The 19,404-nt window shown below is 38.5% G+C and overlaps 1 protein-coding gene across 3 annotated transcripts in view; it reads right to left on the minus strand.

Moving 5' to 3' along the window:
* begain (brain-enriched guanylate kinase-associated) overlaps positions 1 to 19,404 on the minus strand; it is a 49,201-nt gene that overhangs the window by 7,309 nt on the left and 22,488 nt on the right. For all 3 annotated transcript variants that reach the window (XM_066694935.1, XM_066694934.1, XM_066694936.1), the window contains 3 exons: positions 18,991 to 19,152; positions 17,636 to 17,702; positions 1,310 to 1,417 (listed from right to left, as the gene is read on the minus strand). In XM_066694935.1, coding sequence (XP_066551032.1) covers positions 1,310 to 1,417; positions 17,636 to 17,702; positions 18,991 to 19,152 — 337 coding nt within the window. The remainder of the gene's footprint in view (positions 1 to 1,309; positions 1,418 to 17,635; positions 17,703 to 18,990; positions 19,153 to 19,404) is intronic.

Genomic DNA, 19,404 nt, shown 5'->3' on the forward strand with positions numbered 1-19,404 from the left:
TTTTTAATTGAATGTGGAAACAGTAGTAGTTCTGGAGCACAGGTATATTAACAGATCTCTGACTCTGAATTAAGATGCAGACACTTCACAGGAATGTTTTAAACTATAAAAACATAGATACTCTTCTCTGAAGACATTAAGCCTCTGCTTGATTATAATGAGGACAGGATCCTGGTTAATACCATTTCTTTTTCTGTTCCTCACACAACAATCAGAATGAAATGACAACCTCTCTCCAAGTCTAACTAGCACGTCACTTTGCCCCCCTCTAAAAAAACGATCTTAAATGTTGATCCCTTTTGTGAAGTCAGTTAGAAACTTCAGTCTTCAAACGGTTATGACATTCTGAACCTCAGTCATATTTACATGGCAAAACACTGCGTTAATGGTTTTCTGTTATAACAGCAAATTGCCGGAAGTTGTTTGCCTGCAGTCTGTAGGGAATTGTGTGTCTGAAATGCGTCAGATTCATTTTCAGCAAAGGGGAGAATGCTCACTGCATGAAAACCACAATTGTGTGCAATATTTACTGCCTGAGCAGCAGTATGACTGAATCTTTGAGTAGTGAATTCACCTTTACAATGGAAGCACTGCCTCTATTTTTTTTCTTCTTTGTTTCTTCATTTTATTATTTTCTCCCCCAAGACAATTCTTTCCTATCATCACGTTGTGTTGACCCTTTTAATTATCCTGTAACCCTCCTACAAACACACTTGTGACCAGCACTGTGGGAAAGCACTGTGCTGGAAAAAGGACACCTCAGCGTAATTTGGCCCCAATCAGTACTTTTCAAAGTCAGGGGATTGTGTTCATTAATTCCAGCTCAGTGTGTCTTCACAATAGGAGTTTCTACAGCAGATATGAGTCTTTTTTTAATAGGCCTCTTGATGTGGTTTTAATTTACCTGTTATACAATAGGAAAAAAATGCTCCTCTCCTAGTGCTACACAAGGCTTATTATCTCAATGCTTCACCCATGTTTTAATTAAATATGTATCAAATATTAGCCTTAAATAGGCCAGGGAAAATATTTACTCTATATTACAACAATCCTACACGAAGAAGTGACAAGACAGAGTTGAATGGCTCCCTCTGGTTTGTTAAACCTTCCTCGAGTAATAGTCTCACAGGCGTCTTGGAAGTAAGAGGCAGTGATGAAGCAATTGATTACTCTGTTAAGATAAGGAACTATTGGTCATGCGGAGGAAAGAAACGAAAGATACTATCTCACCTAATTAAGGCTGAAGGCACGGATCAAAGACAAACATACTCACGAGAGTTAGAACTGTTCTGAGGGGCTTAACACTTACATTATCCTCCCGAAGCTTATCAATGGTTATCTTGGCCTCCATTAGGTGATTGTTGAGAACGATGATCTCGTGGCTCAGGGCTCTCTTCTCCTCGTCGTGGTGCTGAGACTAGAGGGGAACAATGTGGAGAAGGGGTTAGGACTCTGGACTCCCGAGCGTAGGGTCCCCTGAGCAAAGTACTTTACATTATTCTGAACTCATTTCCTCCCTTTAAAGGAAAAAAGAAACACATGAAATGAACAAATCAAAACAAATCAGCACAGTTCTGTAAAACAATAGGAAGAATATACACCGATCAGCCATAACATTGACCACTGACAGGTGAAGTGAATAACTGATAATCTCGTTATCATGGCACCGGTCAGTGGGTAGGATATATGAGGCAGCAAGTGAACATTTTGTCCTCAAAGTTGATGTGTTAGAAGCAGGAAAAATGGGCAGCGTAAGGATCTGAGCGACTTTGACAAGGGCCAAATTGTGATGGCTAGACGACTGGATCAGAGCATCTCCAAAACTGCAGCTCTTGTGGGGTGTTCCCGGTCTGCAGTGGTCAGTACCTATCAAAAGTGGTCCAAGGAAGGAAAAGCGATGAACCGGCGACAGGGTCATGGGCGGCCAAGGCTCACTGATGCACGTGGGGAGTGAAGGCTTGCCTGTGTGGTCCGATCCAACAGACGAGCTACTGTAGCTCAAATTGCTGAAAAAGTTAATGCTGGTTCTGATAGAAAGGTGTCAGAACACACAGTGCATCGCAGTTTGTTGCGTATGGGGCTGCGTAGCCGCAGACCAGTCAGGGTGCCCATGCTGACCCCTGTCCGCTGCCGAAAGTGCCTACAATGGGCACGTGAGCATCAGAACTGGACCACGGAGCAATGGAAGAAGGTGGCCTGGTCTGATGAATCACGAGTTCAAGGTGTTGACTTGGCCTCCAAATTCCCCAGATCTCAATCCTATCGAGCATCTGTGGGATGTGCTGGACAAACAAGTCCGATCCATGGAGGCCCCACCTCGCAACTTACAGGACTTAAAGGATCTGCTGCTAACGTCTTGGTGCCAGATACCACAGCACACCTTCAGAGGTCTAGTGGAGTCCATGCCTCGACGGGTCAGGGCTGTTTTGGCGACAAAAGGGGGACCTACACAATATTAAGCAGGTGGTCATAATGTTATGGCTGATCGGTGTATATATTAGTTTTTGGAAATGTATTCAGTTATGTCTCCTTATTGAAGGCAACATTGGAATCAGTCCTGTGAGGTAATGATATTGACACGCTTGGAGTAATCAACATCTTTAATTATGTTTTAATATAAGATTATCATAATTAAAAGAAGGCTTGTTTATTTCTTAATTGCCATCTCAGTTGTTGACAGCTATATAAGACATGTATCTTAATTTGATGGATGAAGGCCAAAATAATCAGTTGGCTTGTTTAATATCTAAAATGCTACCAATATTATTTTGGATACTGTGCAGAATTTTTCAGTTATTTATTATTATTATTATTATTATTATTATTATTATTTTCAGTTGTATCATTGTAATGAAAGCACATTTAGCATGTGACATTTACCTCTTATTGCCCTAAACAATAGATATACTTTAGTTCTCTCAATGATGTATGTGTGTGTGTGTTTGTGTGATGTATGTGTGTGTGTGTTTGTGTGTGGGCTGGAGGTGGCACGGTATGTGAGTATGCTAATAGGTTCCAATTAAATCTGATGCAACAATCAAGAGCAATATCAAAATATTACAATTTAATTTCAAATACTAGGTTTCACACTAGCACAGTAGCTGTACCACAAGGTCACTTCATTCTATGTTTGGCAACATTATGCTCCGATAGCATTGTGGCCATGTGCGTCAGCAATGCAGGCCAATTTGTGTTAATGATGTGAAGCACAGAAGCACTACACACAGCTGTGCGTATTTATTCCAGCACATAATTGCTTCCATGGTTGATTCATTGACCCCTCCCCTCCGATCACATCTGCGGATAAATAATCAATTTCTCAAATGCGAGGTTTCCCTAGTGACAGAGTTGATCAGCTGGCCTCGAGTGAGCCAAGAGACCCAGTTACATTCTTTGGTCACAGTCTTTTGATCCAAGTGTAGGACAGGAAACATAACAGAAATATGTAATGTATAACACATTTAAAGAGTGGATGTTAGGACTGAGCTTTAAATGTGTCTAATGTCATCATCAAGAGTGGGAAAGACGTACTGGCCTTTAAATTCAAATAGGCTCACATAAATATTCTGCCAACAATGATATAGCCCTTAATACTTTGCAGTCTCATTCCTCAGGACTTAATGTGTACTGTGGAAGGGTTTTTCAAAACATTAGTGTTCACTGAAAATATAAATCTACTCTATAAAGCATAAAGAGAATGCTTGAGTTAAGCAGTAGTTTTAAATCAAAATGTCTTTTCCCACGTAATATTTTGATATTCAAATATTATAATGAATGTTTTTTTTACCAGTGGTCTTGTGGCCATTGCTTGCCAGCAAAAATGAATGAATCAGTATTAAAACAACTGTATATTTAGAAACAGAGGTCAAACATGTATATTTTTGTATACTGGTCTTATAGGAAAGACATTGTTTTATAATGTCCTTTACAGAGTGTGGGAGGCTGACTGATTCATACCATCTCTATCACTAGTGACCATGAAATCTCTCTCATCCCATCTGTAATTCATTAACAACTTTCAGCAGCCACGATTCTCCGACAAGAGCACACATCTGATAACATTAAAACACTCCAGCCGCAATGAATAGATGAAACAAGTGCATTACATTAAAGTCGAGATTTGCATGAGATAAATGTATGACAGCACATTTTGCCAAGCAAGGACCGTTTAAAACTTTAATTTCACTGTGCAAGCAGCATATTAGTCATCGGCGCATAAAAAAGCCTCACCGATTTTAATTTTATTCAACCCCCTTGAAGTCACTACACATTTCCCTCTATGGTGCTCGAGACTGGTGAATGGAATCTAATTTAGTTCCCCGCTGCCTGTAATACATCATTGGAAAATTGCAATCCAAGAAGCCCCCCCCACCGATCATTAGAGATAAGTGCTTTTACTGTTTCACACAGGCGCTATATGGAATCTATAGCGTATGGATTATTCCACAGCCAAGGGCCATTCATTACAGGGTTTCTGTTTCTGCCGAATACCACTACAACATTCAAATGTGTCTCCCGGTCAAAATACATTCTCCCGTTCTCTACATATGTGGATGAGGGCGGGTGCCAAGAATGGTTGCCGCAGGGTGAGACTGTTTCTAATATCTCTGTACACACATACCCTGTCATACCGAGCACTCTCGACAGTCATGGCTATAGAACAGAGCAAGGCCTTCAACAGGAAATTACATCATACTATTTTGCTGTGATAACCTTTAATGAGGAAGCTATTTAATTCAGAGGCAGAGTGGGGCCTTCATGACAAACCAGCTCAGGGACTCATTAAATGTCCTATCACTGAACAGAAAACCATCCCTCAAGTGTTAGGTTTGCACCGTTATAATTTTCTATTTCCAGCTTCTCCCCCCGTGTTACACCAAAACCTGCCCCTCCGCAGACACAAACTGCTTTCACTGTATTAAGTAGTAGTACTAGATCCCATAAATGGAGTGCAAGAGACAAGACCTGGATGTTATAATACTGGAATACCAAAGTAGCACACCTTTAATTTTTCTCAGTGTGTTACGGCATTTCAAATGGATCTTATTCCAATTTTTACCTGAATTGGGGGATGATTTTGAGGGACCATTCCACTCCACTGACCATGGTTTTGTGGGTGAGGGTACCAAAGCTTTGCAAGAGGGGCTTCATTTTGATACTGCATGTCACATGCTACCTCAAGCTGAATTCAAACGATACAACTTATCTCACACCATACGTCTGCTGAGACTTAATCTCGTGGCCGTTGTTGGATAGCATGCTGAGGTTGGCGCTAGCAAGATTTGTCAGTTTCTGTAACATGCCTTGTGATTTGACAGAAACCCGCTTTTCTTAACTGTTCCTCCACCACGCAGAACTTTCCATTCCGAATTTCTTGTCGGTGGATTAGCAGTTGTTGTAGCAGGTTGTTATAAGCCTTTAGCTTTAAAAGGCCACAAGAGTAATCAGCTGTTTTTCTTTTTAATTTAATTACAAGATGTTGTTTTGCTAAAAAAAACTATTCATGGATTTTCAGTTCTGCTGCGAATTGTGTTGCCTAATGGGATGTTGAAGCTAGAGAAAAGATTGATTGACATAAGACTAGAATGGTTTTTGTGATACCACATTTGATATCAACATTTTTCAGTGTAACTATGATGTAATGATTTAAAGACCTGCTCACATTATTAGAAGAATGAACGGCTCTCTTTGCAAAGGCCAGCAAACCCTCACAGAGAGGGTTTCTCAGGATATAGGACAGAAAAAGGGAATTATAATTGGATCTGAAGAAAAGTACACAGACTAAACATTTAATCCAGAAAAATTAAAAATTAAATCAATAGAAGATAAAGTATAAACAACATGTCTAATTAGTAAGGCTCAAATTGTCACTTTAATTAAGGCACTTTATACACACTGGCAATAAGCTTAATGGTTTGCTTTGGAATTGAGTTACATGTAAATGTTTTCCTCCCTTGAATGGATCTGAACAATAGAAATGTTTTGCTACAAAAAAAATGAATTTAATGTCTTTAATAATAGCAAATTGTCTCACATATCTCCCACCAGTGCCTGAGGTTTGGACTCACGACTGACCGGGCTCATCTGATCTCGTGGCAAGTTCAACCCTGCGGCCTTTCACAGTGAAAGGTGGGCTTTGGTGGAAGGGAGCCAGCACACAAATAAAAATCACTCCCTGACCTGCCTGACTGGACTGTCCATGTGGGGGTGTTGTGGCACAGTAAACTACATGACCCCCTTTTCATTCCCCCTCAGAGGTGCCTTGGGCAGACAAGTGGGCAGCCTGGTCCATGAGGTCAGGGCAGTATCTGCTGAGCTTGGCTACATGCACTACTAAACTGATTCCATCAGCCCCCCTTAACCAAAGGAATGAGCATTCAAGTTTCTATTTCATCTGTATTTCAAATGCATACATTGTTGATTTACTTTGCACCTAGGGTATTGTGTTTTCAAACTAATGGTGAGTAACTTATTGGCTTTGTTCTGTAATTAGGCAAGGGTTCCATCTCCACTGGCGTGAACTTCAGTTGACACCCAAAAATCGATATTTTATCTGCCTCAAATATTCCACAACCAATCCTGACATTTTTATTGATCTGACCCTGTCACTATCTGAAGTCAACAGAAAAGATTGCATTATTCTTTAGGCTAAAACAAGCAGTGCATACGATTTTAAGATTTTATCTAAACAAATACTTTATCGCACCATTTAAATTATAGATATAAAACACAGGCAAGATTTATCTTTTCTGTATGCTCTTTTCTATATATAGATACAAAGTTAATTATTCATAAACATACTTCAGCTTTATAGTGGTTTTTATTCTGATCTAAGCATAATACATGTAGCTCCTTACACTTTGAAAAACATGCTCTCCATAGTGCGTAAAAACTAAGACAGCTTTCAGCAGAAAATAAGTTCCATATTACATAACAGCAAAAATATATCCTTAAACATAGAAACAGTGATTTCTACACTGCATAACCACCATACATTCATTAAAATGTGCAGATTTGTCTTCTTATAAAAGAGTAAGAGGAAACGGAGCTGCTTACCAGTTTTCTGTTTAAAATTGATTTTATGCCTGTACAGTTTTGAAGAACAAAGCATAATTATTAGAACAATAACATGAACTGAGTATTGTTGCCTTAATTATATCCCCTGTGTGTAATTTGCACATTTCATTGAAAAACTTCAACTAATGAGAAAAAAAGTAAGCACCATCTTGAGAATACTAATGCTCAGAAACATCACCATAAAGTTTTAGCACAGCGTATTCCGATGATGATGATAATTAGCAAAATGTTTAAACATTACAGACTGTTGCTATACAAGCTGTTTTGAAAGCTAATAATTTCTGGGTCTCTCAAGCATAGTTTGCATAGCATAAGTCTTCACAAAGCTGCTGTTGAAGTGACTGAAGGTAATTTCTCTCAAACAACACAATTTATTTTCTCTAGGATGGAGAATTGTTTTCCAGCAGAAGTGACACAATTTCTTAAAGTCCTCACTAAGTCAAGAAAGTAATTTTCTTACTGGTGAGCCAGCGTCCCTGTCTGTAACGCTCATGTGCATATCTCAGTGACTGGAAAACTTAGTGCTTGAAATCCAGCTCTGAAATAAAGTTGTTTAATAATCAAAGAGAGCATGACATGCTTCGCTCAGTATCAGTACAGTGTTTAGTCCAGCAGCAGCACAGAAACCCATTATATCCTGATATAACTTAAACTTAATTATGTAGTCATGTAAAATTAGTTGTTGTTGTTGGTTTTTAATTACATTTTCTTTCAGAATTTCTCTGCAAGCAATATCAATTTAAATTATCCTTTTCTTTTGAAGGCCCTGCAACCATTGCATGTCTGTCCAAACTGGTTTCTGCTGCATGGAGCCCGTCTTATAAACACTGCTGAATGACTTCAAAAGGTAATCTCAATCACACTCCAAATTCTGTAGCTACACCTGACTGCTGTAAGCTGAGACAAGCAACTGGTTGCATCCTGGTCCTTTTAGCAGTTGGGATTGCTTTTTGCAATGGATATTATCGTCAGATTGCTTTTAAATCAATTTAGGTAATTGACATCTAATAGGAGCTCATGGGTAAACATTTAAATCTTGCCTGATGTTTTTATGACTGTACTGAGATAGAGGTTTTAAAACCTGTGCATTAAAAAACACATGGGACAGTAAAGGCACTCTGCACAAGTATACATTTTAAAACACATTGAACAGAAAATGAGTGTGACTAGATAAAATAAGCATGAAATAACCTGTCACTTAAAAGGAAAGAAAATTCAGGCTTTGATGTTTGCAAAAGCTCTTAATTGAAGAAAATAAGGGCCCTAATTATACATTGTTACTAAATCCTGTTATGCAGAAAAACTTTGAGCCCCCCCTTATCTCCCACTACACGTCTCTTTTGCATACCCTCTTGGTTTCACTTCAGATACATATTAAAAAGGCTAATTTAAATCTTAGAAAATCAAAACAAACACAATGCCAGTTCGATGTACCGCATAAGTATGACTTATAAGCACCAGAATAATCTGCATATTTTCATTCACATCAGTCCTTGGAAGACTTAATGAGGTATATATCACATTAGCAGAGAGAAACTTGAGAGCAATTGTAATTCAGCCGCCATGCCCTAGATGTCCCTGCAGCCTCCCCAGTTTTAGTAATTAAAATCACAATTAAGAAATCCACAACTTGAGCTTTAACTAATTAGAAAAATAAAAATGAATTACAATTAGTATACATGGTAATTGCATAAATCTATGTGTTAAAAGAAACATAGCGAGACCTAAACATGGAGTCAAAGACATCGCAATCAAAAAGCATTTCATTGAGCGAATGCATGCAACAGTATACACCTTGTATTCTGCACACAGATGGGTATAATTTATTTTGCACATTTATCTTTTGACCACATTCGAAAGTTCACGAAAGAAAACGAAAGGCTTGACATCCCTTAAACAACCTCCTCCAGTATAAACAATGGAAAGAAAGTTATGAATACCAACAAAATTTTATTTTTGTTTTGAGAGAGGCATTTGTTTGTGCTAATATTCCCCTGGAAGAAAAGGATTATCCAAACTACGTGCAATTCTGAACAAATGTGTAATAAATGTGCTAGCAATTTCTACAGCAGGTCAACTGAAATGGGAATATCTACCCAAAATTGCTAATGTGTACAAGATGAAAATTCTACAACTGGTAAAGATGTCTGACAAGTGTAACTGTAGTTACTGACTAGTCTACAGATGCAAAAGATCAGTATGTTTTTCACATTTTGTTTGTTCTACAAGAGCCATCAAATCCCTCCGAACTTAAATTAGACTGATATTAGCTGATATGGTTAATGTCCCTATAAAGAAATGCCCCTCGCTGCTGAGGCTTAATCAATGCCTCAGTGCCCCTTCATAAAAAGACTAAAAGATGATGAAAGGTATTGTGATACTAATTATAAAGCCTGACAACAGACAAACACAAAGATCAGCTGGCCAACCATGTACATTTCAGAGTTAAATAACAACAACAAAAATTAACAAAAAACAACTTTAGGTTTAATTGTTGTTTATCAGAGCTGCATGATGTCCACTATGACTTGAAATCGTGACCCAAAACAACACAGAGCAGAAGCATGGAAACTGAGAGAACAAGACCTCTCTCGGAGTCGGGCTGCTGACCACCAGAAGTGTAGACATTTCATTTCTGCCTTCTGGGCAAGAAGACAATTTACATAACTACTTGTAGTTTATGCTTAAAAAAAAAAGATAATTAGAAAAGTAGGAATCAATGGGAGGGCTGAGCACTAAGTAAACTCATAAAGATTGCTCGGTATATGTATACTATTCGCCATGGTCCATTGCGAAGATTCATCTGATAATGATCTGCCAAACTTTAATGCAGTTTTCCCCATTCCAGCACAAGCTGTGCAATCCATTTTACAGATCACCTGTAGAGAGGCAGCTAAGAAATATAAATTAATTCTCCTTCGAGCAGCTCTCTTATAAGATGGCGTGTCTTAAAATGAGCCATTGCCCACAGCTTGAAATGAAATTCATCAACTTTAATTACTTCAGACATGCCTACACGCTAACTTACACCACAGACTCATTCAGAGAGTAAAGCAATATTAAAAATCTATCCAGGGAGAGGGAGAGAGAGAGATCAACCGCCACAACAACCACTTCTCGTGAACAACAGCATTTCACTGCATAGAAGAACACAGTTTCCTCTGCAATAGCACAGCCCACATTGCGTTATAATGAGAAACATTTGTCGTAAATAAAATCATTAGAAGTGATTAAAAGTAACCTTGTTTATTCATGTATTTATTATTTTATGGCATTAACCACCTCCAAATAATGTGGTATTGCAGAAGAGCCAGTTGTGTATCTTTCCAAGGTATCAATTCAATGTCTTGATATACCAACACTGTTTTACCATTTAGTTACCTACAAACCTATCAATCTTATCCTTAGGAGCATGAGAAACATATCCTCAGTGGGAATTAAACTGGAAAAATGTATTTTAATACACTATAATCTAATGAGACGGGAATAGAGACTTGTATCCAATGGTTTTCTTATCATCAAAAGTATATAGTTAATGGGATTTAATTGTGCATTGTTGGAAAAACTGATTAATAATGTGCCTTGGGGGCCTTTTTAACATAAACATTAAAGAAGAGTACATACAGACATCCGCCGTATGAAACACAAACTGAACCCCTTCTCCAGTTGTGGTTAAGGATTCTTATCCCTAAATCAAGGACGTCATCTCAAACTGGCTGTTTTTTTTTTATATATAAAAACAAAGAGGGGAGTGAACGAGTGAAGAAGAAACTCTCGGTTTCCAGTTACCCACAATCCAATGCAATTCAACCCCAAACTTATTGATTCTAAGAAGCAGGTGGCATCTCACTTATGCACCAAAACACAACATGGCCTTTCTACATTTAAAAACGGAAGTTCATGTACAGCAAAGCTGGCGATCAGTTAGTTGTAATGGTTCGGCCATCTGCAGAGGAGTGTGGTAGCTCTTGTTATGTATGGTTTAGTCCATGTGTTCTTCTTTTAACTGGCAACCTGCAGAAAAACAAGAGCCCTTTAAACAATATGATTGCTTAGATATTTTTGTCTGGTTCCAAATAATAGTTCTTTAACAAGGTTTCATGGAAAGGCAAATTGCTTGTGGCATCGACCGCGTCCTTCTTTGATCATGTAATTGCTTTGAACACAGTGAGAGTTCAGTTAGTCCTGATAAGCAATGCACTGAGAGAGGTCTGCGCTGAAACAGAGAGGTAGAATCGATACTGAATTCTCCCCTTCTATCCTATTATTTAATTTTGCTTTCCATTATACAATCTCAAGACACGTAAATGAATCAGCAGTCCTTAGGAGCCAAGACTTTCAAAAACTGCCGTGATTCACAATAGTTGGAGGAGCTTTACACCGCTTTGGCCTCTGAAGAGATAAAAGTCTTATTTATCGATAAAACCACTGTGGAAACACTGTTTTAATAAACCAATGAACAGTGGCTGCTGTTATCGCTGTTCTACGGAGACATTCTTTCAAATTTCATAATCTGAAGAGATCTACTGCGGTAGTGACATCTGGATAGTTTTTGCAACATTAGTCACTTTAAGGGGAATAAATCAGTTGTTCGCACACAAATGTAAATGCAAGCACAACAAGTAATTATGAAACAACTTCAGAGCATTAGGCAGCAGGCTCACTCTTCATCATACCTTATCATGGTTATTACAGAAAACCCTCAGTCTCTTCCTGCCATGTCCTGGGTTACATGTGTTTTGGGCAGAGTGTTTTTCACACTTGTTGCTGTTTAAATGTGTATGTCTTCCAGTTGCTATCAAGCCATTTCCAGTAGCTTTTCTCATGGGGTTGAGATTAAAAGCTTGGATATTGGCAAGTGTGTGCAGCAGTTTGTACTGCCTGGCCTTTCCTCATCAAATTATTTATTTTTTATGGAAAGGGGGCAGCACGGTCCTTTTGACTACTTTACAATTAAAAATCAAAAACAAACCTAAAGGAAAATGCTGAAAACACTTTTATTCACTTGCTGCACACCTTTGGTCTCTTGGTTTCTCTGAGATGTACTCTTCTCTGTGTCAGTTGCAGATCATTTTACATTATTCTTCACATAACAATTCATACACTACCTTCCCCTCAATTGACTAGTCCTGCTGTGTTCTCTCTTATTCAACACTAGGTACTTCATCACACTATCACGTTGACATCCGATTTCCTCTCATACCACTATGTATTTTATTTGTAAGCACCATATACGATACATACCTTATTTTGATCAATGAACTGGGACAATAGTTATAGACTATATATTTCTTATTCTTTTATTTTCTTAACAAAGTTAATGTTGAAGTTCAAAGTGCTAAAAAATGAAATATAAGTTAATGAACCTCTTGAAAAATCAGAGCATGTGCACAAATCTATTTACTCTGTTCCCTGGTCTAGAAAATAGAGTTCAGTCGAGAGGTCATGGCAGACGTGCAGACTCCAACCATTTCGTGACCAGCTCACGATATTCATGAGGTATTGTCACATATCGGTAAGAATCGGCATTTGACAGACAAAAGTACAGCATTTGCCATTTTTAAAAGAAAATAATAAACCGACAATTAGTAATCACGCCACTTTCTCTGCTTGTCATTCACAAATCAAACCTTCATGAAATCAACCTGTTCTTCTCTGTCACGCTTTGGTCTGGTGGCAGCAGAAATTTGCTGTGTGCCATGCATTATCAGATAGAACTAAGACATCTAAGAAAAATCCCCTAGACAGAAGCAGCATATTATCAGATGTCCCAAGGAAAGATAATTTAAAGTTTGCAGAAATCCGCTTCAATCTATTGCCATTTAATTCTCCATTTCTTCCAATTAAGCCATTTAAAGATGTCCTCTCGGGGGGCTGAGATGAAGAGATTGAGATAAGCATTGCAAACTAGATGGCCTTTCCAGCACCAAGTCCCTGATCAAGTTACAGTTAATTCAGCTGTAGTCAGAGAGCAAATCTGTTGTCAGGTGTCCCAGGGCAGCATGCTCACATTGATTTAAAGATTCCCGTCTCACCAAGGCAACTTCCGGTCTGCCCTTTAAAAATTTGCCTGGAATAAAATACAATAAGGAGATAAACTTGTTTTTCTCTTCAGCTGTTTTGGCTCCCGACCAATACTTAGGGGTTTAATGGAGACATTCCAAACCGTGACTTGGCTCAGCAAAAAAAAAAAAAAAAGAAATCAGCAGAAGCAAAACAGTCTACCATTCCCTACAGTTCTCTGTGACATTTGTTAAGCTCACCTCCACCCGGCCTTTTCCCAGCTAAAGTCACATTACAAACTAATTTGCTGTTATTTTCATTGTGCAGAGAAGTTTTGGTTAAGTAGAGCAGTTTGATTATTGCCCTTTTGCTTGTTGCTGGAGGCCACCAGCTGATTCCTCTGTTTCAGTCTCTATGCCTTTAAACTAACATTAATATTTAATTTGAAAAACAAATGGCAGGCTGTGAATGCTCTGAGGAATACAAAATGTCTAATGTAAATGTCAGAAATTCATATTTCAGGCAGAACTTTCACAGAGATATCAAAAGCTCATTTTTCCAGTTATTAAGCTGATGACCACATATTCGAAGGGAAAAAAGGGCTTTGTATCATGGACATTTTCTACAGCAAAATGAAGTTCAGAACCCAACCTGGCCCCCCTATCCACCACCCTAATACTGTGCTAAAAGGCTTTCAGTGAAGCTTGAAGAAACTGAATCTGGTAGCAAAGCATGGAATATCTGTCTTCATATTAACTGAAATGGAACCATCATGCACAGATGTTGGAATATATATAAACAAATGAGGCTTCTATCAGAATCATTCAAGATTTATTAAGCCTGAGAGTCTGAAGTGTAGCTGCACTTCTCTTTCATCCACCAGCCTGAAGGACAAGGCATTTTGTGTAAAATGTTTCTGCATTTGCACAACAGACTCGCATAAGTGTCTCAACTATTAGGTGTAGCAAAAAATAATAATAAACAAAAAACTAAACCATTATGTAAAATCAGCTTCTGAAGTGATCAAGCAAAAAAGGAATGAACAATAAATAATGAACAATAAATTGAATAACACATAAAATAATGTCATTTTCATCAAATTATATACCATTCCTCCAGGCCCATCAACATTTACATTCTAACAGCACAGTCTAATGCACCAGCCTTGAAAGGGACAATGTATGGCCACATGATATTGGACAGCCTTTTCAGAAATTGCACTCAATATCTCATGATATACAATCCACATCCACTTGGCTTGACTGAGCCCTATTACACTGTCCAAGTAGTTGAACGCCCTTTTGAAAAATTGACCTTGTTATCCAACAATAGACACTTTGAAACATAATTGACTACATAAATCGAAATCAATAAATACATTGTTCACTTTGAAACGTACAGAGTCCTAACAGTCGTAGCACACTTTATACTGGAAGCCCTGTGACTCTGCTGTTGTTTTTCACATGCAATACAAATGAGCTCTAAACCTGAAAGTCTGTCACATTGACTCCACACTGCTCCAGATCTGTGTTCTAACAACACCTTCTCCGTTTGATAAAACTGATAAATGCCCTGTGAACACTGCTAATATGCAAATTGTTTTTTCTTTTTTGCATAATCTACTACTGATATGAATCGCATATTGGGATGAATGTCATTCCTTCCAGGAAAGCAGGTTTAACACTCTGTCATGCCAGCACGCGAGGGAGGGATCTAATCCACCAGGCTCCTGTGCCAAACACCACTGACTTCATATAGAGACCGGTCCTTCTGGGCTGCCTTCAGTTTGGACTGCACATAAATGAAGACTTTTTGTATCCTACAAAGATGTCAATGTCAATCCCTCTGCTCCCTTCCCAATTTGCCTGTCAGTGTCACTTCAGTGCATGAAAATGTCATAATTCTGACACAGTTGATGAAAATTTAGCAGACAATGGTCTATTTGATTTAAGTGGAAATTCCTGGGCTAATTCCAACTCAAATCTTATAATTTTTCAAACTGATCAATTCCAATTCAAATGCTAAATGATTCCTGTAGTTCATATTCATGAAATGGAATTCAGATTTTTCTAATGGGAATTGAATTGGAAATGTGAATGTTTCAATCTTTGGGATTGGAACTGAATTGGAATTTAGACATTTTAAGATGGAACTGAATTCATAATTGTCAATATCTCATAATTCAGACTTTGAATTGGAAATGCTTTTCATGTGCCTTGTTTGAATAATTTTACCCTTTTCCCATTATTAATCAATTTTTTTGGTCAAACTTTCCAATGATTTAGACAATACATTTTTGTTATTATTAAAAACACAGGCAAATGCTTCTCAGCAGCTCTCAGGTCACTTCCTCTCATTTCTGGTCTGCTACCACCTGAGGAATTTCTATTAACTGAATCTCATCCAATGTGCTCCTCATCCACCTAATAGTCACTCATACAAGACAGTGTTCTACTTTTGGATAATTCATTGAAATTAAGGAATTGGTGTGGGAGGCACATCAGATTGGAATTCAGTTTGCAGAATTGATCTGAATTTGAAATGGAGATTAATTCAATTGAAGAGGAATTTAGAGATCTGTTTTGGATAATGAATTGAAATGAAGGTATTGGTGTGGGAGGAATATTGGATTGGAATTGAGTTTGCAGAATTGATCGAATCTGGAATTGAGTTTACAGTATTGATCTGAATTTTGAATTGAGATTAATTTAACTGAAAAGGAATTTAGGGAACTGGTTTGGATAATGAATTGAATTGATAGAATTTAAAGGGGAAAATAATTGAACTGGAATTGAATTAGTGGAACTGACCCCAAACCTTGCATACAAAACAGTGTCCTAGCCCAGCCCTCTCATTGGGAAGGACCTATCACAAGGACCATCTCTATTGCAATTACCCACTGTTCTAAACCTAACTATATAAGAATCTACCTCTCTCTCTGTGTTTGTTGGGTAGAAGGATTGTTGTTGTTTTGTGTGTGTTAACTTTTTTTTTTTTTTAAGGATTGCTTGTGTTTTTGACTAGGACTGTTACTGAGAACCCTGATTTTGTGATTGACCCTTGACTGGCTAAGGACCTGAAGATTTGGATAATGACTCCTTTCCTTGTTTACTGACCACCCACTGCCAACTGATTTGGACTAACACTTTCACATTGTCAGAGAGGCCTCTGGTGTTTGATCACTTTGAAAACATAAATTATGGTAACAAGAAAGGAAACTGTTGTGCTTCCTGCAAACATTGTGGAAAGCTTGTCTGTGGATCAAAGAAAGCCACCTCAAACTTCATAAGGCATCTCAAAGTAAGTACTGTAATGGCAATACATGACAATTTATTGTGGTTGGTTAAAATTTTGTTTATTAATAATAATAACAATACATATTTGATATTTATTATTATTGTTGCACATGGAACCGTATTCTTATGGGAACATGCTTGTCTGAATATAATGTTGTCTCTACACGTTTAGCTCTTCCTAATATCTCTGAACAGAAACGTGTATTTATTACGCTGTTTACAATCATGTAAAGCACAAATAATAAAACAGACACACAAGTCCTCTCCACGTCAGGCTGTGTCACTCGTAGTGTTTCCTGTCTCTGTTTTTAAAACAAAACACAAACCAAACCCACAGTCGCTGCTCCTCCATCAGACTTCACAACAGCCTGGTTTTGCAAAAAAAAGCTCTGGAACGCGTCTGAGGACGGACCCGTCCGGCACGGCACGGCACAGCATGGCACGACACGACGCTTAAGCCAGTGGAACCGAGGCATTAGTGTTATACCCCCCCCCCCAAAAAAAAAACTTAAACAAAAACCCCAGAATCTTTGGATTTATTTAATTAAAATGTGTTCTGCACAAAATCAGAATGTGTTTGTAGTGAGGCAGGTGCTTGCACGCTGTATCATATCTCACATGCCTGCTGGCCTACTAAACACTATCCCTGGGATGATTTGGAGCAAACAAACTCCGGGATCTAAAGCAGAGAACCTTAAACAGGGGGAGGGTTATTTTCAAATAAATAACTTGATTGAACTAATTTTATTAGTAGTAGTATTGCTAAATCTAGTAGCCACAAATGCAAGGGACACAGACTTGGCTAGACAGCCCCAGTACAGCAGGAAACATAAGAGCATCCTTAATTAAACAGTCCATGACGTGCCCTGTGTACCCCTCGTGTAATTAACTAAATTATTTTCCCCTTTTTTAAATGTTTTTTTCTCCACCAAAACTCATACTCACTAAGGTATCTGATACACAATCAAAAAGTCTGCAGAGTCCAGTTAGACCATCACTACTCCGATGTTACACTAAAAAAGCACCTGTAAAGTTAGAAACTTTAGAAAGCAACACAAAATAATTAAATGAAGACCAATAGCAAGCTCAGTATGACTTAGTAGACCGCCCGCTGTTATGGCATGCAGGGACAGCACATTGGTGATGCTTCAGCAACTAAAGCCACATTGCCTGGCACTGTTCTTACTTCACTCCCACTCAAAAGTTTATAAGCATGGTGCTGTCTGCACACTGACTCTGAAATCTGCCTCGTCACCTACCGTCCTGTGGATTTTGTCCTCCAGGTCCTGATTAATTCTCTGCAAAGCTGCATAGCTGTTTTGTATTCTGCAAAATAGGAATATAAAGGTCTCGATGAGTGTAATGACAACATTGTAACAACAACAGTGTAACAACAGAAATTCTATCCTCAATGTTTGGGCTTGAAGCCAAATCTTAGTCCTTAGTCCTTAGTCCTTCAGAGTGTTCTGGTTTTGTTTACAACTGGGCCCTGAATTGCTTAATTGAATTTTTAATTAACAAATAATTTGCTTAATTAGACATTTCCAGTTGTTTTAATCTCCTTAACAGTTGGACATTTCAGGGTAGCTATAAACTTAAATTAGTCATTGGAAATCTCGGGAGCTGGCCATCTGTGTGTGTTCGCATGTGTGATCATTGCCTTTCCTGCTTTAAACACCCTGTGTTCCCCAAGTACAGCAGGCAGAATTGCAGGAAAAACTGTGATATTAGCAATACAGGTGATGGTTTTAGAAGTCTTTTTTTTTTTTTCAAAAATGTTTCACTGTCCTGTGGCCAGCTCTGTCATCATTCTCGGCCTGTCTGTGTGAGATTCTGGCATGTACTGTAGTTATCAAGTTCCATATAATATTCTCCACGCTGGACTCTGGGGACCAGGTTTGGCTCTGCAATCTTACAGATGGTCATATGCAATTTGGCAACCAACTACTGTTTCATGTTCAAACACTGTCAGCTCTAATTCACATGCCAAACTGACACGAACGGTCTGTAACAGATTGCAGATTGCTTTAGATACCTTTGGGCTACTACACAGGCCTTGGTACCTCTGGTAAAAGTAACCTTAGATACAATCCATTACTGGTGGAGGGAAGCTTGTCCATGTTCTTTTGGTAGTATATATAGTGAAACTTTAAAAGGTATTTCTGATTCTTTTAAAACATGGATTTATTTTGAATAACCAAGTGCTTTTGTATGCATTAATAATATAACACAGATGTGGAAGGAGGGGGATCTATCTTTGCTGCTTGGTAAAAGCCCAGGAGCTATTAAAGCAGGACGACTAAGAATTTATTGATGAAAAACAGCAAAGAAACTCATCTTTGAATTTCACTGAATATAACATTTCTGCCTCAAGCCTATTAGCCCCTGGAGAGCAGGAGACAGAGCAATTTTAATTAATATAACTTGTTGCCTCTCTGTAATCCTTTTGCAACCTAAAACATCAAACCAAGCCCTACTTAAAATGCCTTTTTAATTATCTTTCCATTGAGCATAAAAAAAAAAAAAAAAGTTCAGGGCAGAAACTGAAGAAAGAGAAAAAGAAGGTCACAAGAAAGGACATTTCTTTAGGGAGAAGTAGCAGCACGGTCCTCACCGGCGGAGTTTTTCTGTGAGTTTCTCCAGCTCCTCCTGGGCCCGCCGCAGCTCCGTCTCCAGGTACTGCCGTGTGGAGTCAAACTCTGTCTCCAGCAGTTCCAGCTTGTGAGTGGTGTAGGACAGACGCTTTCGCAGATCCTCCTTCTGCTCCTGCAAGGAACTGCAGCACAGCCGAGAAACAGCAGTCAGACCCCACTACTGCCTCCTCCCGCATTCTCCACCCAACACTGCACTCATGAAAAGGCATGAGTGAATGAATTAATGAATGGATTAATGTAGTATATGAGCAGAGTACATTTATGTTAGCCAAGAATTCAAATGCAGTTTTTCAACTTTAACTGTGACGCACCAAGGACCATACAATAAGGTGCAACCAATAACTGCAGCATTGATAAACACTAAACTGTTACTG

The sequence above is a fragment of the Amia ocellicauda genome, chromosome 21, assembly GCF_036373705.1.
Source record: "Amia ocellicauda isolate fAmiCal2 chromosome 21, fAmiCal2.hap1, whole genome shotgun sequence".
NCBI classification, from domain to species: domain Eukaryota; kingdom Metazoa; phylum Chordata; class Actinopteri; order Amiiformes; family Amiidae; genus Amia; species Amia ocellicauda.